This window comes from Chiloscyllium punctatum, chromosome 5, assembly GCF_047496795.1.
Source record: "Chiloscyllium punctatum isolate Juve2018m chromosome 5, sChiPun1.3, whole genome shotgun sequence".
Classification (NCBI taxonomy): domain Eukaryota; kingdom Metazoa; phylum Chordata; class Chondrichthyes; order Orectolobiformes; family Hemiscylliidae; genus Chiloscyllium; species Chiloscyllium punctatum.
The window spans coordinates 65,592,478-65,615,423 of record NC_092743.1 but is presented as its reverse complement, the minus strand read 5'-3'; the positions used below and the strand labels follow the sequence as shown (position 1 = coordinate 65,615,423).

Below are 22,946 nucleotides of genomic sequence, written 5' to 3'. Positions count from 1 at the left end.
CCAGGCAAATTAGGCGATGTTTCATTACCATCTCATTATTATTTGAGTAATATTAGATTATCCATTACCATTAATGCATTTGGTGGTCAGGTTAAGCAACCAAGTACATTGTACTACAAATTTCTGGCATGCTGGTTAAAAACATTTTGCTGACGTGTGTTCATTTACTATAAGACATTCAAAAACAGATGAGTATACATGCTCTCTTTTCATATAGAATCTTGATTATGTCTCACTTATGGAGTTAAATATTCTGACGAACTCCAAATTGAATGTGGGAATTAGTTCTACACAAGTTATTCTGCTTTAATTAGGCAGATTATAAGTGTTAAAAGAAAAACAATATTGAGACAGAGCAAATGTAATCTATTGCTCAAGTGTCTTTTATTGCAATATTTCATTCATTCAGTACCTTTTTAAATGCCACAGAAGTCTAGATCAAGACCTACTTAATTAATTTGTTAAATATATTAATAAAGACATTAGCAAACATAGCTTTAGAGGAAGAGAATAAATTATTGCCAATTTGGCCCATTTATACTTATTATCCAGCAGCTTCAAAAGATTGAAACTGGTACTACAGCATAAAAATAAAATTGACAAACCAAACTTTTAAAAAATCAAAGAAAATATATTAAAGATTAATAATCTATTAATTTTTACTTGTATTTATCCATGTGATTAAAACTGGCTTTATCTGTAAATTACAGTAGCTCCAACTACAGATTGTACATGTCTCAAAAGATCATGCCATGGACTTGGACAGGGTCCCAGGCAGGAGGGATCATGATCAATACCAAGATTGAGGGGTGGTGGCATATTATGACGGACAGCAATAATCCTGATGATGAACTGCGAGCCTTAATACATCTAAAGTCTGGCAGGGGAAATGTAAAGAGGAAAAAGAATCTAAATATTTTATTCAATTAAAAAAATCCTTAACCATGAATTTATGTTAACCGGGATTAGACTTCAGCTACAATTTGATAGTACTCATCAATTCTGAATAGATAATTACTAGAAAGCTTAGACTTACTACCACATACCTGCTCATTCAATTGTGCAATATGTGATTCTGCATCACCACCACTTTTTGCTCCTGGTGCCTTTCTAGCTTGAGCTGAAGTTGGCCTAGATGGTGTTGACGCTGATTTAGGAGATGGAGTGCTTTTTGAAGCAGCAGCACCTACCATTTGGGCACAAATTGAACCACCTGAACAACTTTTAAGTTACTGTAAATTCCTATAAACAAGTCACACTTTCATGCAGGTTTACATGTTCTGTAATCTGGATGGTAATGGAAGAAATGCAATTTTCATTTAATCTGATGAGGAATTAAAAGCATCCAATTTGTGACTGGTGTTTAAAGATCCAAAATATTAGCACTCAGTTTAAATTTGAAAACTTGGATATTCTTGCAAATTAACATACGTATAACTATTTTCATCGTAGGAAATAGCTGAAAATCAGAAGCAAAAAAACTGCATGGAAGGTGCTTTAAATGTTACCCAGTCATGTCAGGAGGCTTTCAATTATTTTCAATGGTTTTCACCTGTAACATTGGAAATTGCTTTAAAATTTAACTGGCGATAATGTTAGTTATCGCCGCAGATTACAAAACATTTAACTTTCTCGTTTCAAAATTAGCCCTTCTATAAACTATTTAAACAATGTTTGGTCAAGGGACAAAATAAACCAAATGCTGATCTACTTAGTTTTGATATCTTTAACATTATGCAGCTAAGAAATATATATTAATCTGGTTTCCTCAGTTGTCATTAATAGACTCTCCAACTTTCGATCACTCAGGAAAAATATACAGCTTTTTTGTTTAACATTAAATGCTTATTTATAAAAAAAAATGACAACTGCTTGGTAGTAAGTTGAGTTTCTTATTGATATTTGGTGGCAAGTTGCATTTAACTATATACTTCTATTCTTTGCACAATTTTAACATGTTGCATTCAATCAGTAAAATCAGAAGGACACCTTTTCTCTTAACTGCATGCTCTATAAACCCTCTGAGTATATAAAGGATATCAACAAAAATGATTGGATATACAATGTTAACTTGTTAAATATTTAGTATTTGTAAAAAAAAAATGCACATGAATCGATGCAAAGTTAGTAACTAAATGAAAAGCTGGCAGAACCAGAAGCCAATTCCAAGCTAATGGTAAAAGGACAGAGGGGAAGAAATATGGCAACAAGATTCTTAATTCAGTTGATGAATTTTATAAGTATGTAGAAAAGAACTAGTAGTTTACCATTCACATTCCAGGAAGAATTCTATTAGAAGAAACTACAGAAGTAAGGAAGTGCCAACTTAAGATTTGGGGAACATTTAGTGTGATTGTACCAAACTGCAGTTTAATATTTAAAAAGGCACAAGAGCATTAATCCATACATTGTTACAAATTTGTTGAAGTCAAATGCAGGTCAAGAGCCAACTTTACTGACTTAATTGCCATAACACTTCATCTAACTTCATGGCTTTAATAAAGTCAAATTCATTAAGAAAATTTATTGAATAACCATAAAGATAATGGGATAGAATCTCATTTTGGTCTTTTTACTTCAGATACACAACACTTGCGTTTCAAACTGCTGTTCAAGATCAAGTTAGTTGGAGACACTTTAAAGCTGCTGCAGTTCCAGTTATTATGAAATTAGCTGGAGGTTGAGTTGCACTGATTATCTTCCATCTATTAAGAATGGCAGTGGATTGCTCATAAATAAACTTATGCCGCATCCTGAAAACGCCTTCAACTTGCTCCCTTTTATACCCAAAAAATTGATCTAGTAAAACTATCCTAGTGAAAAACCGATCTTGAAACATTGCCCATTAACTATTCCTTAAGCATGTCAAAAACACACAGACAGGTAGGTATTGAGAATACATTTTCTAGAATCCCAAGCCTGAATCTCTCCAATTGGATTCCAAACTCTGATAGTACCAAAATGGCCCTTAAAGTTACAAATGACAGCCTGTGGGACTGGCCTTATCCTTTTTAAACTATCGATAGTCTTTCACACTATTGAATAGAACATTCTTATCAAACAGTCTAAGGTGGGTGGGTCTGCAAACACCTTTCCTTTTATCTAATTGTAGCAGAGAATCACTTGCAGTGGTTTGTCTTTCTGCTCTCACATTGTGAAATTGCTGGTATCTCCTAAGGATCTATCTTTACCACCTCAACTACAAGCCGCTAATCAGTGACAGTGACAATCTTAAAACACTGCATCAATTTTCACATGTACACTGACAACAGTAGGTCTAACATTACCACCTATCTTAACATTATCGGACTGATCGCTTGACATTAGGTACGAGATGAGCAGACATTTCTTCCAATGAGGAAGAACATAGTCATTGCCTTCAGCTCCCATGACTACTCATCAACTCCATCCTTCTTCCTGTAATTGTTTAAGACTCAAATCAGATAGACAGCTCATGACCGTGGTGCCAGATTTGACTGAGATTAGCTTCTGACCACATATACACACCATCACCAAGACCAAGCAGTAAAGCATATACAACACGGCCCAAGTTTGCACCTGCCTCAGCTCATCACTTGCTGCAACTCTCATTCTGCTTTCAAAAGATAAATGGTCCATCATGTGTCTTGATGGTCACCCACATTTTATCCTAAAAAACACAAACTTTCTGCCAGCGTTCTAAATTGCATGATGCTCACCCACCACTCCAGTGTTGATCAATTTATACTGGTTAAGCAATGCCTCAATTTCCAACTTCTCATTCTTGTTTTCAAATTCCACTTTTAAGTGGTTCTTTTAAAAGTCTACTTGGCTGGTCATGTATTTGATTATATGCTCCGATACCACCGCAGGTAGCCTACAAGTAAGTTGTGATGCTTAATGTTCCTATTAAGCACCTGCCTTGGGACATTTTATCACACAAAAAAAAACGTGCATCATAAATATTGTAAATGAATGAACATTCCTATATTGAAGTCAAGTTTAAAGATAAGGTTTTTGTTAGATTTTTTTCCCTAGACTGGAATGGAAAGAGCACAGGAAGGAAGAAGCTACACAAAATAAAGACATATGAGAAATCAATCTACAAGACAAAGGACATAAGTGGTTCAGCAATGTCTACTGGGGAGAGGGAGTTGAAGTCTCAGTGGGCACTGATACAGGGCAGAAGATGGTAATCTCTCTCATGGATCATGTGTGAAATACAAAGTCAAGTTCAAGATTGAAAAGAACAGCAAAATTGCCCACCACAAGGCTCATTGGCAGCAGGCAAAAAAAAACTTAATGCTGAAGGTGTGCATGTGTTTTATTCTTGACAACATCAGTTTTAGTGTTTGCTATAGGAAATCTGACTCATATTTTTCACAATTTTGATGACAGCAGAGGGATAGTGGTCGTAACTGTATTTGTGCATACATCTTTGCAGAAGATGTCATTGAGAGCTATGACAAAGCTGAAGAACAGGAAAAGGCAACCACCCACGGACACCTGGGATAAGGAGTTCAACTGAAAGATTATTACAGAAAGGCTGAAATTAGAAGACGACTGAAAACATTAATTATCAAGATAGCACAAACAAAAGAAAAAGCAGAGGTGACAGTATAAATGTAAATATGACAAACTATAAAATACAAACATGGAATACAATTACCTGCACTTGGAGAACTTACTGCCTTCTTTGGCAAATTAAAAATCTGTTCTCCAGGATTAGGTGGTGGAATAGCATCTTGACCTTGCCGAGCAAGCACAGGGTCATATTCTTTACCATCGTAATTTGCATCAAAAAACTTTTTGAACCACTGAATGAATTCTAAGTTATCCTGAAAGCGACCTTTAACCAAACGCTCTACTGGAATAACCTAAACAAAGATAAATGTACAATTTCATTTGATAGCATAGAAACAGTCTTATCAATGTCAGAAAACATAGGATTTGGTTATTTATACAGAATACTAAATTCATATCTAACATTGCAGAAGATACACAAAATTAAATAGCACAACGATCGCATAGCAAAATTCAAAAAAATTCACAATTGGAATAAACCAAGATATAGCTGCATATTTTTCATCTTTCACAGAAATATATAAACACAACAAACTAGTTTATTTTAGAAGAAAATAAAGTGCTTCTAGACGGACACATCAAAAATCTAAACCATAAAGAGAGAGTGTTAGAAGGAGAATATAAGAGTGCAAGATCAAGTTTGCAGAAAGAGATCACATTTCAATACAAAAATAACATTTACATATAATGACGAGACTTCAAGTGTGTGTCATGCTCTGTTAAGCTCTTTGGGAGATCATAAAGAAGTTTGAAAAATGCATGTTCTTCCTTTGCTTTCATGGAAAGTTGCTTTCCTATGATACGGCAAAGGATTTTTTTTCAGAATATTGCGCAAAAAAAATTACAAAAATAATTTGCTGTTGTATTCTGCATAGTCGTGGATTTTTTTTCCCCCGACCTGGGTAAACTGGGATCATGATATATGAATTAGAAAACCAAATCTGAATAACCTTTTTGAATACTTTAGAAAGGATTATTCGAAGGCCAAATGTTTCAGAAATTTAAATGAATTGACAATAGCAAGAATTTAGAACAAACAACTAAATCAGCCATCACGGACTAAAATAAATCCTCTCAAAAAGTTCATCTGTCTTTTATTAAAAGAAGCCAAGCGTTAGTGTGCATTATAGAATTTTCTAAAATGTTATACTACTAATAGATCAGAATTAGGGAATAATAAAAATTACATTTTGCTTTGATTGGCTTGATACATCTAGCTGAGAGAAAGTGAGGACTGTAGATGCTGGAGAGTCAAGAAGTGTGATGCTGGAAAAGCACTGCAGGTCAGGCAGCATCTAAGGTACAGGAGAGTCAACATTTCTGGCATAAGCCCTTCATCAGGAATTCCTAAAGGGCTGCTGACAAACAAAAAAAATCAGTGCATGTCCTCTCTGCTAAAACCACAATATTACAAGTTGTGGAGGATTCTACTGCACTGGTTTGTAATCAGCAAATTGTTAATAAAATAATGTTATTGCTGTTTTGAAAATGTCTGTTGTAACAAGATAAGATGCGAGTGGTCTCAGTCATCAGTGAATGATGGGCTCACATCCAGCTGATGAGAACTTTCTGAAGTTAACTCAAACAGCTATCTTCTAAAACAAATACTGTGGAAAGTACAATAAATATTAGTGGCTTGTTTTGGAGTACAATTTCTTATTTTTTGAAGCAGCTTTTGAGATTTTTCCTGGTGGTTTAAAGAATATAAATATATTAAAATAATCATTGAAAACCTTTGGGGAATTTCATGGATGAATGCGCTAACTGCTGTACAGTAATTCAAACAGAATGTTTTCCCATTTAATTTCTGGATTTCCAAATGCTAGATTTCATAATTTCATACTGACAGGAAGCACTTAATGAAATAACATCAATATTGATTTCTACCATGGAGGCACCTCCCCACACAACTTGAAGCTTCCCAAAGTATGCTGCATTTCTCCTTTGCCCTAGGTAAAGGTAGTACACATGTACAATCATGTCGGTTCCACAACGATCACCATCCAGTAGCTCTTTATGCATTTTCTACATTGTAAAGTTAAGTATTTCTGGCAAGGTAAGCAACGCAAATAGTACTGAAAGCACATGTAAAATCTCTCAAGGGACAGATTGCTAAGATTCTTGGTTTTTGGTGAAGAGGAGAAAATTCAAAGTTGGATAGCCAAAAGAAAGGTTTAAATACTGGAGCATTGTCTTTATTAACAGAAACACTTTTTATATACTGGACAACTAAAAAGCCTTTGTCAGTCTTTTCTGCCATGTCAATCACAAATATATACAAATAGGCACCAGGTGAACATCCAATTAAAACACATCATCTGGATGCAATTACAACATTTAAAAGACACCTGGATCAGGGACATGAATAGAAAGGGTTTCGAGGGATATGGGCCAAGTACTGGCAAATGGGACTGGATTAGTTTAGGATATCTGGCCGGCATGGACAAGATGGACCGAAGGGTCCGTTTCCGTGCTGTACATTTCTAAAGAATTAAGAAACCATTGAATTTAGTTGGAGTTAGGCTTAGCTGAAGTCATGAGCAGAATTCTGTTAAAAGAATGGAGATTACAGAAAAACATTTCTTCAGGACTTCTGAAGTCGTCAATGGACTTGAAATAGTAACTCATTTTCTCTTCACAGTTGCTGTCAGACCTGCGGAATCTCTCCAGCAATTTGTGTTAGATCTCTAGCAGCTGCAGGTCTTTAGTTTAGTTTAATGTTTTAAAATGCAAATAGTGCTGAACTAGTGAGTTTTTTTGATGAAGTTAAGAGAGAGTTATTGCTCGAAAGCTTCATGTGTTAATCATGGACTTCCAACAGACATTTCATAAAGTGCCAAACAACAGGCTTCTTTGTAGTGTAGTGGAAGTGTCTTTCCCTGGAATAAAGTCCCACCTGCTTCAGAGGGGAGTACCTACATATCTGAACAGAGTGATTAGGTAAAATAGATTCACAGAATAAAGTGGCAGCACAGATACAAAGTTCCAAAGACAACTCATGGCACTCAAAACATTAGCTCTGTTTATCTTTCCATAGATGCTGCCAGACTAATTTTTTCCCAGTACATTCTGCTTCCAAGGCTGGGTTTGATTCCAGCCTTGGGCAACTGTCTGTGTAGGAGTTTGCACATTCTCCCTGTGTCTGCATGGGTTCCTCTAGATGCTCTGGTTTCTGCCCACATTCCAAATATGTGCAGGTTAGGTGAATTAGCCATGCTGAATTGCCCATAGTGATAAAAGGATGTGTAGGTTAGGTGCATCATTCATGGAAAATGTAAAGTCATAGGGCAGGGGGATTTGTCTGGGTGGGATACTCTTTGGAGGGTCAATGTGGACTTGTTGGGCCAAATGGCCTGTTCCACACTGTAAGGATTCTATTTAAATGTTGATCTAGCTAGCGACACACCCATCCCTTGAATGAATTTATAAAAATATATATAAATTCAAGAAGCTGAGGCTGTTCTTCTTTGACAGGTTTAATAAGGGATTTGACAGAAGTGTTGAAACGCATGAGTAGTGAGGACAGAATAGGCAGACACAATAGGCGTGTTGGACAAAATGTCATTTTCAAGGAGATTCATGGTAGGCAGTCAGACATTGTCCATGCCGATTTTTATCATTATATCATCCACTTTTCAGCTCATTAGTTATGCAACTAACTTCTGTGGCACCTCTGTATGAGTCATACAGTCAGAGTGGCTGAGGTGCTTCTTGTTGCCTTTCACACTGCTGGTACGATCTTGAAATTCCAGCTCCACTGCACTTCAGATTCTGCAAGCTAGGAACCTCCCATCACATTGTGCTGCTCGATCATTATCGAGGAATATGTGGCCCAGAAAGTTCACATCTTATTTTTTGGACAGGTAAATAGAGGAACTGGTGGACAGAATAGTGGGCATTTCTATCCTGCAGATCAACAAAGGATATCTACCTCCAGACCTAGTCAGCCTGGACACAGATAACAACCCAAATCTCTCTCATTTCTCCCACAAAACTCTCAGCAGGAAGACCGCCAATGGACAGTCTCTGCTCTGCAAGGCAACATGCAACATTTTTCTGCCTACAGCCTCACCTTTCCTCCAAGTCTGCCACTGTACAAAAGAGTCACCAAGGCTATCAATCTACATCACAATTGCAAGCAATATTTCCACTCAACTCTCATCTACCTCATCCTCCCGCAACAAAAACCCATGCTACCCTCTGTGCTTCCTATTCACTGAACACTGCCACCTCTCCTGTTCTCCATCACCATGAACAGCTCTTTCATCTATTTAAGGTCTCACTTTACTCTTTTTGCCTCATTGTGGGTGAAACTGTCAGACAACAGGTTCAAGAGAGCTGCCACCATTTGATTCCTCATTCTCTATGAATCAATGATCCTGGAAGATGGCTCAAGAGGATAGAGACAATTTATTTGGGAATGCACTAATGGTATGTTTTCTTACACAGGCACCAACGACATCCACACAAACTGTCTGAAAAAGGCAGCACCTGAGCACATCAGCTCCTCCTCAGAGGAGAAAGCCACTGAACCTTCAGGAGGAAAAACTGGCAAGGCATTCTCCACCAGCTCAGACATAAAATCAGAAGTCACACAATGAAGGGCCTATGCTCTAAAAACTTGTATTTTTAAGTAAACCTGTTCAAATATGTCTTCTAACTTTCTCCACCCCAGTCCAACACCAGCGCCTCCACATTATAGCTCAGAGACAGTAAATTCAATGGTTCTCTATATAGGTTACAGCACAATCTAGTGATCACATCACTGATTTTTCTATAGCTGGTCAAGATAGAAACGTCCCAAGTGACACAGGACGACCAACAATCAGGCACCTGTTCAACCCCAAACTCAAATGTAATCTTACTGGCCATTAAGGCAAATATGTATCCTGACTTAAGAACACCAAGTAAAATTGAACAGACACTTGATAAACTGGATTTAAAAAGTGGAAAGGTCCATCAACATTAGCAGAAATGGGATGCTTCCATCTGCATGGTCTGCTACATGTATAACACTGGCACCTACCCAACATTGAGGAAAATTGCTCAAGTATGTCCAGTATGTAAAAAGCAGGACAAATCCAACCAGCCCTATTAACATTACAGTCAACTCAAAATCAGTAAAGTGATGGAAAGGGTCTTCAAATTATGCTATCAAACATCACCTGCTTAGCAATAATCTGTTAACAAAACAGTCTGTTTATATTCTACCAAGCCACACAGACTTCAAATATAATCTTAGTTTAAGCAAGGACAAAAGAGCTGAATTCCAGAAGAGAGGTAAGAATGACTGCCTTCAACAACAAAATAGCACTTGACTGAGAATGGAATCAAGGAGCCTGAATGAAACTGGAGTCAATAGGAAATGGGAGTGGGGATAGCATTCCATTGGTTGGAGGCATAAAACACAAAGCAAAATGATTATAGTTGCTGGAGGTCAGTCATCTCAGCTCCACAACATTTCTTCAGTGTTCCTCAAGGTATTGTCCTAGGCCCCATCAGCTTCAATGACCTTCCCTCCATCAATCAGTAAGGTCAGAAGGAGGGAGGTTTGTTGAAGATTGTATTCTGGTGACAAGAGATATTGAAGCAGTCTGTGCCCAAAAGCAGAAAGATCTGGACAATATCCAGGCTTGGACGCAAAAGTGACAAAATTCACAACATGCCAGTGGCAGGCATTGATCATTTCTAACAACACGAAGTCCAACCAACACTGTTTTACATTCAATGGCTTTACCATTCCTAAATAACAACATCCCAGGGCTACCACGAACCAGGAACTGCATGTGACTACAGATCAGGTCAGAGACGAGGAATCCTGTAACAATTAACTTACCTCCTGTAGATTCCAAAAGCTTATCGTCTACAAGGAACAAGTTAAGAGTGTGAAGGAGTGTTCTCTACTTTTTCGGATAAGAGCAGCTTCAAAGATACAAGTAGTTTACACGATCCAGGTCAAACCTGATGTCCAAAAATATTCCCCCACCTCCACGAGTGATACACAGCATATGTTACTGCTACAATCTACAAGATGTGCTGCAGAAATTCACTAAGGCTCCTTAAACACCTCCTAAACCTACATGAATAAGGAACAACAGGTGGACACTTGGCCCTTCAAGCCTGCTCCACCATTCATTACAATCACAGCTGAGCTGATTTTAACCTCAGCACTACATGCATTCACATTCCTGATTATCTTTTATTCCCTTGGTAGTCATGAATCCACTACTATCTAGAAGGGCATGAGCAGCAGATATATGGGAATACTACCACCTGCTAATTCTTCTCCAAGCCAATCACCATCCTGATTATGAAACCATACCTTCATTGTTGCTGGGTTAAAATCCTTAACAGCATTACATTGCACCTACATTACATTTGTTCAATATGCTCACTCCACGTGTTTCAAGGGCGATTCAGGATAGGCAAAGCTCATGTCTCCCAAATTATATGGATTAACTTGTATGGAGTGTTTCCAGGGAAACAATAAATCAACTCCTGAGCCAAAATTTTAATAATTCAACCCTAATTCCTGAATCAGTTATAAAGGTTCTACAACTTCTCCAATAATTCAAAGTTTTTTTTATAAGTTTAACATGGAGACCATACTGAACACCCTAATTATATGACATTAATGGCTGACATTTGGAACATGTAAATTGTAGCTTTTCAATTAAATGAAACGCAGAGTGTAAAAGTGCATAATTCTAGCTTATGATTTTGAATGGATGTTAAAATAGCAATTTTGAAATGAGCAAAACAGCACAAAGGTACAAAAATTAGTTCTATTCGTCACACTGGCTAAAACTTTCAGATAACATGGAAGCAAATTCCAAAATGAACAAGAAAGCACATTAATTAGCAAATCTCACACTGCAACAAAATGACTAAAGACAAAATATCAAGAATACAGCCATCAATACTAAAGATAAAAAATTAAATAGTTTCAAAATGTTTCTGACAACCATCTGATTGCCTCCACTAAGTTGAACATTTATTCCTTAAAATAACAGACAAAATTGAGTAGAAACTGTTACATTTGGCCATGACGGACATATAGCTGGGATAATCAAGGCTCAGTTTTGGGAAAATTATTCCCAATACAGTCATTGGTAGGAATCCCACCCATTAGCAGCAGGGGTTCCAATTCGGCTCATACATGAACCACTTAAAGCCAATTATCCCAGTCCACCTGAATTTATCAGGCCTCAAATGCATCTCCCAAAGGCTGTCCAATAAACACTGTTGAGTTAGTCTACATTTGTAGATGGAGTTCACAGTGTTCAGTCAATGTCCAATCTTGGACCCAGCAAAGGGGGCAGGGGAGTTACTGGAAGTCTCAGACCTTGCCCTTGCATCACTGATAACCCTCTTGCTTCTCATTGGTTGGGTAGGGGTTTGCAAATCACCTGTAACCAGGGACTCATTTTTGATCGTCTAGGTAGGCCTTGAAGCATTACCAAGGTGAAGTCTCCATTCGCAATGGCACTTCCATTAATGGGAAATGTTGCCTCCTCATTGACCTGTACTTCTCAGGGATGGGATTTCGATCCCATCCGCCAGCTATCTCAATCATGTTGGAATCCCAGAGCTGCTTTGTTTCGTGCCTAAGTGTATAAAACTTGCACTGGGCTGCCTGCATAGATACAATGTTGCACTCCCAACATTTCTCCAATTGTTACAGCAGGAGGAGAGGAGAGAACTTGTGTCACAAGCTCTAACTTCTATCCAAAGTATCCCTGCCCAATGAAGTTTAGAAAAATGAGAGGTGATCTTATTGATATGCAAGGATGCTTTGTGCTGAAAACGTCTTCACTTGCGGGAGAGACTAGAACTAGGGTGTACTGTTTAAAAATGACGATATGCCCAGACTTACTCTTTGAGTGCCCAAGTATTTGCCACTGAAGGGCTACTTTATGTCCTCCTCAGTTTTAAGTACGGCAGGAGGATATCGGGGCAGGCAGAAGTCCAACAGCTCAGCACCTTCAGACAGAAAGGCCATGGTGCCCACCTTGCCCACCTCTTTATTGGGTGGTCATCCTGGGTACTCCTTCACCCCTTGCCACTTCAGTGCCTCCCTGGTGCCAGAGTCACAGATAGTCTCAGAGAAGGTACAGAATGTCCTCAGAGGGGTGAGAGACTAGCAGGAGGTCGCTGTCCACTTGGTACCAATGACAGGAAGAGAAAAAGGGCAAGGTTCTGAAGAGAGAATATAGGAAGCTAGGCAATAGGTTAAAAAGTAGGTCCCCGAGCATTAACACTCCCAGAGGTACATGCTAGAGAGTGTAGGAATAGGAGGATAGAGCAGATGAATGTGTGGCTGAGGACCTGGTGCAGGGGGCAGGGATTTGCATATTTGAATCACTGCAAACTCTTTTAGGGTAGAAGTGATCTATAGAAGGAGGACAGTTTGCAGCAGGTTGGAAGAGGACCAATATTCTGGAGGGGAGATTTGCTAATACTACTTGAGGCTCTAAAATTACTGGGGTAGGTAGGTGGGGGAGACAGGATAGATCGAGTGAATCCTTAGAAGAGTATAAATGCAGTAGGAGTATACTTGAGAGAGAAATCAGGAGGTCAAAAAGGGGACATGTGATGGCTTTGGCAAACAGAGTTAAGGAGAATCCAAAGGGTTTTTACAAATATATTAAGGACAAAAGGGTAACGGGGGAGAGAACAGGGCCCCTCAAAACATCAGCAAGGCTGCCTTTGTGTGGAGCCACAGAAAATGGGGCAGATACTAAATGAGTATTTTGCATCGGTATTTACTGTGGAAAAGGAGAAGAAAGATATAGAATGTAGGGAAATAGATGAAAACATCTTGAATGTCCATACTACTGAGGAGGATGTGCTGAATGTCTTGAAACGCATAAAAGTGGATAAATCCCCAGGACCTGATCAGGCGTCCCCTAGAACTCTGTGGGAAGCTAAGGAAGTGATTGCTGGGCCTCTTGCTGAGATACTTGTATCATCGATAGTTACAGATGAGGTGCTGGAAGACTGGAGGTTGGCCAACATGGTGCCACGGTTTAAGAAAGGAGGTAATGACAAGACAGGGAACTATAGACCAGTGAGTCTGAGGTTGGTGGTGGGCAAGTTGTTGGATGGAATCCTGAGGGACAGGATGTACATGTATTTGGAAAGGCAAGGACTGATTAGGGATAGTCAACATGGCTTTGTGCATGGGAAAGCATGTCTCACAAACTTGATTGAGTTTTTTGAAGTAACAAAGAGGATTGATGAGAGCAGTGCGGTAGTTGTGATCTATATGGACTTCAGTAAGGTGTTCAACAAGGTTCCCCATGGGAGACTGGTTAGTAAGGTTAGATCTCAAGGAATACAGGGAGGACTAGCCATTTGGATACAGAACTGGCTCAAAAAAGGTAGAAGACAGGGGTGGTGGTGGGCAGTTGTTTTTCAGACTGGAGACCTATGTCCAGTGGAGTGCCACAAGGATTAGTGCTGGGTCCACTACTTTTCATCACTTGCATAAATGATTTGGATGTGAGCACAAAAGAGGTATAGTTAGTAAGTTTGCAGATGACACCAAAATTAAAGTTCTATTGTACAGCGAAGAAGGTTACCTCAGATTACAACAGGATCTTGATCAGATGGGCCAATGGGCTGAGAAGTGGCAGATGGAGTTGAGTTCAGATAAATGAGAGGTGTTGCATTTTGGTAAAGCAAATCTTAGCAGGGCTTATACACTTAATGGTAAGGTCCTAGGGAGTGTTGCTGAACAAAGAGACCTTGGAGTGCAGGTTCATAGCTCCTTGAAAGTGGAGTCGCAGGTAGATAGGATAGTGAAGGCGGCATTTGGTATGCTTTCTTTTATTGGTCAGGGTATTGAGTACAGGAGTTGGCAGGTCATTTTGCAGCTGTACAGGACATTGGTGAGGCCACTGTTTGAATATTGCATATAATTCTGGTCTCCTTCCTATCAGAAGGATGTTGTAAAACTTGAAAGGTTCAGAAAAAATTTACAAGGATGTTGCCAGGGTTGGAGGATTTGTGCTATAGGAAAGGGGTTGAGTAGGCTAGGGCTGTTTTCCCTGGAGCGTTGGAGGCTGAGGGGTGACCTTATAGAGGTTTATAAAATCATGACAGGTATGGATAGGATAAATAGACAAAGTCTTTTCCCTGAGGTGGGGGAGTTCAGAACTAGAGGACATAGGTCTCTTTTATATCTTTTCCCTCTCACCCTAAACCTAAGGGGCAACCTTCTCACGCAGAGGGTGGTATGTGTATGGAATAAGCTGCCAGAGGAAGTGGTGGAGGCTGGTACAATTGCAACATTTAAGAGGCATATGTATAGGTATATGAATAGGAAGGGTTTGGAGGGATATGGGCCAGGTGCTGGCAGGTGGGACGAGATTGGGTTGGGATATATGATCGGCATGGACGAGTTGGACCGAAAGGTCTGTTTCTGTGTTGTACATCTCTATGACTCTATAAGTCAAGGCAGAGAACAAGACTGAAACTAAACTGCATTTATTTCAGTGCAAAAGCCTGACAGGTAAGGCAGATGAACTCAGGGCATGGTTGGAAACATGGGATTGGGATATTATAGCTATTACTGAAATGTGGTCAGGGAAGGCCAGGAGTGGACCTTAAATGGTCCAGGGTACAGAGGCTATAGGAAGGAATGGGGGGGGGGGGAAATGATGTTTTTGATTTGAAGCAGAGATGTACAGCACACAAAAAGACCCTTCAGTCCAAGTCATTCATGTCAAACAGATAGCCTAAATAAGTCTTGCCCCATTTGGCCAATATCCCTCTAAACTTTTTCTATTCATATACCCATCCAGATTCCTTTTCAAATGCTGTAATTGCATATCCACTCCACCTATCGGCAGCAAACTTACATTTTCCCCAAGCCCACCCCATCCCCATTTATTTCTCTGCCCCCTTCCCCCTCCTTCAACCTGACCTGAAATGTCAACTTCCCTGCTCCTCTCATGTTGCTTGACCTGCTGGGCTTTTTCCAGCATCTGCAATCCTCTCAATTTCCATTGTACCAGCCTCCCCCACTTCCTCGGACATCTCATTCTATGCAGGCACCACTCTCTGCGTTGAAGAGTTGTCCCTTAAATCCCTATTAAATCTTTCCCCTCTCACCTTAAACCTCTGCCCTATTAGTTTTGGACTCCCCCACCCTGGGGAAAAAAGACATTGTCCATTTACCCTATCCATGCCCCTCATGTTTTCATAAACCTCGAAGGTTACCCCTCAGCCTCTGGCGCTCCAGAGAAAATAGCTCTAGTCTATTCAGTCTCTCCCCATAGCTCAAACCCTCCACTCTTAAAGATAACATTAAACATGTACTGAGATGTACTGGGTGGCACGGTGGCACAGTGGTTAGCACTGCTGCCTCACAGCGCCAGAGACCCGGGTTCAATTCCCGCCTCAGGCGACTGACTGTGTGGAGTTTGCACGTTCTCCCAGTGTCTGCGAGGGTTTCCTCCGGGTACTCCGGTTTCCTCCCGCAGTCCAAAGATGTGCAGGTCAGGTGAATTGGCCATGCTAAATTGCCCGTAGTGTTAGGTAAAGGGTAAATGTAGGGGTATGGGTGGGTTGCGCTTCGGCGGGTCGGTGTGGACTTGTTGGGCTGAAGGCCTGTTTCCACACTGTAATGTAATGTCATCTAATCTAATCTAATCAAATCAATCAGTAATCTAATCTAATGCTAGGAGTACATCCAGTGAAATTCTCAATATAGTCATTGGTAGGAATCCCACCTATTAGGTTGTACTATTGGCCCCACTCCCATCTCAAGTTAGTAGGAAATTGAGAAGCAAATATGAAAAGTAATCTCATATACCATTGTAGTAGGGTTGTAATGGTAGGGGATTTTAACTTTCCGAACACAGTCTCAGTTCATGTTAAGTGCTTGGATGGCAAGGAATTTGTTAGGTGCGTACAAGAGAATTTTCTCATTCAACATGGGAATGTACCTTTTAGAGAAGGAGCAAAACTTGACCTTCTCTTGGGAAATAAGACAGGACAAGTGATTAAAGAGAGTCAGTGGAGGAGCACTTCAAAGCTAGTGATCATAATTCTATTATCTTTAAAATAGTTATGTAAAAGGATAGCCCTGATCTACAAGTTAAAAGTTTTAAATTGGAGTAAGGCCAATTTTGACAGTATTAGGTAAGATCTTTCAAAAACTGATTGGGAGGGGGCTATTCACAGGTAAAAAAGGGGCAGTTGGAAAGTGGGAGGCTTCAACAAGGAGGTAATAGTCCATATTCTCCTTAAACCCAAGAGATTCTACAAATACATCAAGGTTAGAAGAGTAATGAAAAGCTATTTGTGAAGCCACAGGATATGGGGGAGATGGCTAAGCCAGTATTTTGTGACAGTAATTCATGTGAAGGAAGATATGGAATCTCGAGATCTTAGAGAAACACACAGCAACATCTTGAAGTGTTCATCTTACAGAGGAGATGCTTGATGTCTTAAAATGCATCAGAGACCGAACTGCATTGGGATGAAAATGTCTCCAGTCAATTAACACTCCTTGGGGTACTAAATGAATATGGGGCTGTCACTCATTGCTAAACAGGGCAGACCATCCAAGCATCGGAAAAACCATATCTATGATTTCCCAGAAGCTAGTCATTAAGAACAAGTATTGAACATCACAAAATTTATTATTAACTCACCTGTATAAACACCCCATCTCCCAAGCAAAATTTCAACATCAATGTTCCATGGCAATGAAAAATCCAAACCTTGTAACTATAGTCTGGATAACTTCAAAACATTACTTACTTTATCAACATTCATTCTCTTAAATGATGCCTGTAGCAGTTTGAAGTTGTGTATGTATTCATGTTCCAATTTAGCCTGGAATTTTACTTTCTTCAAACTAATACAGCCCGAGAATAACATATCCATAAACTGGCAATATGCTGCACCTGAAAGAAAAACAATAAGCGAATAAGCTTCATTTTGCCATTTAAAATGTTTGCCAAAGAATAGCACTGACGGCCTCAAATATGGACCATTTTAACAATGCGGCCCAGGAGAGTTTCTTTTAAGTGCTTTAGTCATTCCACTGCACCCCGCCCCACCATGAATAATTCTATGCCACTCACCTCACCTTGCTCATTCAACATAGTTATAATTATTTTGTTTTGCACTTGTATTTATTCATAGATTTATGCAAGACGCGAATTAATTTCAAGTTTAAGTCCTGGAGCACATCTTCCAAAAGCACAGTCTCCAGGCATTTAAAACTTCAGATTAAATGCTCATATGTAAGAAACTAAAGGTTTTCCACTGAATTAGGTGCACTTTATTTAGTCCGTTTCTCATTGCTATTATGTTTGTCACCAAAGCAATTCCACAAAAGTAACTGATGAATCAGTGAAGAACAAATTGCACCCAGAGGTACATAATGCTGATTAAACAGTAAACAAAGGCTCATCAAATTATTAAAAGTATTCTTGTCAATTGAGAATTCAAATTACACTGTTGGGCTGAAAATCCAAGAAAATGCACAGCATAAAAGCAACTATCTTCCTAAATGACTGAAAATTAAATTACATCATACATTAACAAAAACACTCAAATTTTAAATAAAGAACTTAGTGTATGAATATTTCAATGCTCCAAGATTTAATAAAAGTAAACACATTCTAAATGAAAAACTGCACATTACACAATTACATAAATTTAACTTCAATCGCAATAATACAGTATATTCATCTTGCCAGAACAAGAGAAATATATTTTGGGAATTAAAGCTAGTACATGTCTACCTCATCAGTTAAAGCTAATTTCATTCATTCCATCTTTAAATTTCTCCTAATGCTATACTAGTTTAGGTAATTATGCTAATCGTTGGTGGGAAAAAAAGGATCAAGAACATGAAGTTAAAATGTTAATGATTTTTCAATTATTTAGATTGAGGATAAACACCGATAACACCTCTAACACCAACTTCCTACCTGTTCAAGCATTTTCCCATGAATATAGTATCTGTAGCAAGATCCACTGAAGCAATTCCACAGTGCATCTCTGTACCTCAAACATGCATGTGACCATTGTTATATCCAAGTGAACCGTAGAGGCCTGAAGATATTATTTGGGATGACAAAGATGGCTTTTGACATTCCATCTTCAACTCCTAGTGAAAAGCCAAGCTAAATGAGTGCACACAGTCTGAAGGTACTGTGCATGCGTTGGGATGAGAATAGAAGGAAGCACACTCTGGTAGCTTTTACTGGAAAAGCTTGACACAATTTGTCAAAGTAGGCACCTTCATGAATTTCACTGCAGTTATCCACTGGTCAAAATGCCTGAGTAACTGAGTGACATGCAAGGGACAACTTCAGAACCACAGAAAACATTTCCAAGCAAGCTAGCAGATAAAGAATCAGGTAAATACATTAGGAATGGCTCACTAAAATGTTACTGCATCTAGGATTTTAATAGCTTGATTAAAAAAAAAACTTCAAAATGCACAATGCAAAAGGTAACTCTGATTTACAATGACACTTTAAAAAAGGAACTGGCTTTGATGTCAGTTATATACATTGGGCTAGACAATACCTTTCCTGTATTCATAACTAAATTATCCCAATTAACACAGGAACTGGGTGCAACATGCAAATTAACCAAAGCACCATATATCCAAGCAGGTATCTCTTACATGATGCCAGACACCTCTGAACCTAGTTAGTGGTCATAGGGAACAATATTGCATATTCATTCTGCCACAGCAGGTGAAAACTATTTTGAGAATTAGAATGGAAATCTAAAGCATGAAGACACCATGGCTTTGAGAGGTGTATTTTGCCCCCTTTTTTTAAAGAAAGGGAGAAAGGCTGCTTAGATGAAGAGCACTCTGCTCAAAGCCAATAGACAGTTTGATAAATCATGGTTTTCTTTTTGAAAAACAGTTGGAGCAATAGAAGAAGTGGCTTTCATAGAACCAGGACATTTTTTTTTAAAAAAAGGATTTCAGTCTTCAGTAGCAGTTGCTGGGGTCTTGAAGTTGGTTATGGAAGCTCTTATTCCACGGTTACAGCTAAAAGGTCTTCCTCCTGCCAGAATTGCACGCAAGACAATCCATTTTACTGAATTTGCCTTCGCTAAGGGTAGATATCCTTGGGGTGTTGTGACGATATTGGAACACAACATATTATCTTGTTAAGATTGATAGTTACTGTTAAGCCATTTTTTCAATTTTTATTTTGTCTGTATTTTTTTGAGTGTTTTGAACTTGAGGCTGGAACTGAAAACTCTAAGTCGACTTAAAAATGGAAAAGGTAGAGGTAAAAGTAAGGAGTAGTGATGAGAACAGTAATGGAGAGGAATCCCACTCTCGCCAAAGGCATGGTGGGGATCTGTTTAAAAATATCCAAGCGTTGCCAAAGTTAAACAAGAATGTAAAAGCCTTTTTCCATTTCATTGGAGAAAGTGGCTAAACAAATGAAATGGCCGGTGACCATGTGGGCATTGCTAATCCAAACAAACAAAGTTGGTAGAACTAGTAAGGTATTTGCATCATTATCAGAGGAGATATCTGGGGAGTATGACAAGGTTCAAAACAGCCATCTTAACTGCATAGTGGCTAGAACCAGAAGTCTACAGATATCTTAGAAATCTGAGGGGGGAGCCTGGTCAAACAAAGCTTTAAAAGGATCACACAAAGTAATTTTGATAGGTAGATAAGGACACTGAAAATATAATCAGACATATGACACTCTTAGATTAGAGTGGTGCTGGAAAAGCACAGTACTTCAGGCAGCATCAGAGGAGCAGGAAAATCGATGTTTCAGGCAAAAGCCCTCCATCAGGAATAGAGGCAGAGTGGCTGCAGGGTGGAGAGATAAATGAGGGGAGGGTGGGGGGTGGGGAGAAAGTAGAATAGGGCACAAGAGGTGAATGGGGATGGGGATGGAGGTGATAGGTCAGGGAGGAGACTGGAGTGAATAGGTGGAAAGGAAGATAGGCAGGTATGCTACCTGAACTGTTGTGCTTTTCCAGCACCACTAATCCACAATCTGGTTTCCAGCATCTGCAGTCCTTGTTTTTACCTAGTTGATTTTAACCCTACTGCAAATCCTCTTGCAAGGATGCCTGCCTTGAAAAAGTTTTCCTAAAGAAAACAATATTATGACTTGTCCTACCTGCCTATCTTCCTTTCCACCTATCCACTCCACCCTCCCCTCTGACCTATTAACTTCATCCCCACCCCCATTCACCAATTGTACTCTATGCTACTTTCTCCCCACCCTCCTCTCATTTAACTCTCCACCCTGCAGGCACTCAGTTCAAAAATTCTCAGTTCAAGAACTACAGTTTTCCTTGGAAACTATATAGCAAAATCACAGGTGGGAGTGAGGTCTAATTGTTGAACAGTCAGTGGAAAAATCAGGCAACTGAGATTTTACATGAAGTATATCCTGGAATTTTTCCTGATTGTGGTAACAAAGTCACAGAACCACAAGTGGAAAAAGGAGGAGAAATCAAAGAATAAAGAAAAGGAAGTTGAAGTTCAATTATTAGAGACCATGTTTGATCAAATAGTTGATAACAAAAACAAGAACAGGGGGAGGACAAAGTGGATATTTTTAATTCAGAGAAATTAATTGAGTTACAGTAAAGACTATCCAGGAGGACTGGGATAAAGGAATTCTATTTGTACTTTTCACAATTAGGTATGCACCTAAATGATTCAACCAATTCAGTCAATTTTAATTAGCTTTGGGCCTAAGGTGAGAGGACAACTGAAATTAATTAAAGAGAAGTTGGTGAGTAAGGGTTCAAAGACCACATATTTGGACTGCATCAAATGTTGGGGAAAGATTAAATCGAGCAGATGAGTTGGCTAGACAGCATTTGAAAGTAGCACAGCATGTGATGAAACAGGAAGCAGTCAAGAAATCAAACATTTGTAATTTAGCTAGTGGAGCTAAAAAGTGTTAATATTATTACCAGTGGCAGGTGAATCTTCAAAGATAAGATTTAGTGGGCCTTATCAAATCAAAAGGAAATTGATTGAAGGGAATTATTTGGCAAGAATGACAGATAGAAAGTTCTCAGAGTGTGGTATGTGATATGCTGGAAAAGGTATTTTGATAGGGGACAAAAGCAAAAAGGAGAACGTGTTACTGGTTACAACACAGTGAAGAACCAAGTACAGAGGATTCTGAATTGGATATTCCTCAAAATAAATTCAAAACTGAGGAAGCTGTCGTAAATTGGGATAATCAATTACTTTTCAGAGGAAAAATTGAAATGACCTGAAGAGGTATTATAAATCACGTGGAGATACGTGGGAATACACAGGGCAGTACTAATTGGAATATGGTGTGTATATGTAAAATATATATAAATATAAAAAATATATATACACACACATATATAGGAGATGCTGTTTCCATTAAGCAACATCCCTATAGACTTATCCCTAAATTGGCATAGATTCAAAAAGAGATTGAACGTATGCTCAAAGATCTGATCATCAAGGTGAGTTATTATCACAAAGTCAATGCAGTTACAAAATCTGATTCATTCCTATCGCACTTTTGGAAAACTATATTGAGAAAAGTGGGACAAGCAACTTGTAGTTAGAAGGTGGAGTTCCTCAAAAGAATACTGGCAAGTACCTTCATCCAGGAGGGTGTAGACAATTTCAGTTTTCATGAAAACGCACTAGCCACATTACAAATACTAACCAATACAGTCATTTCTGGATTACCCAATTGTGGGGTGTACAGTAACGATCTCATGGTTTTTAGTCACGTATGGAAGGAACATTTGGAGCATCTATGAGAACTGTTCGATCAACTTCAGGAGGCAGGCTTGTCACCAATCCTGGCAAAGGGCAGGTTCACAAAAGTTCAAGTTACCTTCCTGAGCCACGTTATCGGACATGAACAGATTGCTTTTAAATCCAGTGAGATTAAGATTATTGGGGAGTTTCCAATACCATCAATGAAAAGTACAATTTCTTGGCCTGAGCGATTTTTAATCAGAATTTTTTACCAAACTTTAGCAGTGTAGTTGCTGCACTGACTTACTTGAAGTACAGAAAATTTAACTGAACAGAGGAGTGGTCAGAAGGCATTTGACAGCCTGAAAGCTGTGTTAACAATTGCCCAGTGTTAACCAAACCATTCAAAGTGATAATCGAGGAGAGTGATGTGAGTGTCAATGCTGTGCTCTTGCAAGAAGACAAGATGACAGAAAGATCTATTGGGTATTTTTCAAGAAAACTGAATAATCAACAGAAATGTTTTACAATTGAGAAGTAGATCTTGAAGTTGGTGTTGATGTTGCAACATTTCAACATTTATACAATTTGCCAGTAATACATCGGAGACAAATGTATACGATCATAACCCCTTAAATGTTTGAAAAAAATT

At 38.9% G+C, this 22,946-nt stretch overlaps 1 protein-coding gene across 3 annotated transcripts in view; it reads right to left on the bottom strand.

Moving 5' to 3' along the window:
- mapre2 (microtubule-associated protein, RP/EB family, member 2) overlaps positions 1-22,946 on the bottom strand; it is a 124,550-nt gene that overhangs the window by 5,781 nt on the left and 95,823 nt on the right. For all 3 annotated transcript variants that reach the window (XM_072570484.1, XM_072570485.1, XM_072570483.1), the window contains exons 3-5: positions 17,338-17,483; positions 4,649-4,856; positions 1,047-1,186 (exon numbers count right to left, since the gene is read on the bottom strand). In XM_072570484.1, coding sequence (XP_072426585.1) covers positions 1,047-1,186; positions 4,649-4,856; positions 17,338-17,483 — 494 coding nt within the window. The remainder of the gene's footprint in view (positions 1-1,046; positions 1,187-4,648; positions 4,857-17,337; positions 17,484-22,946) is intronic.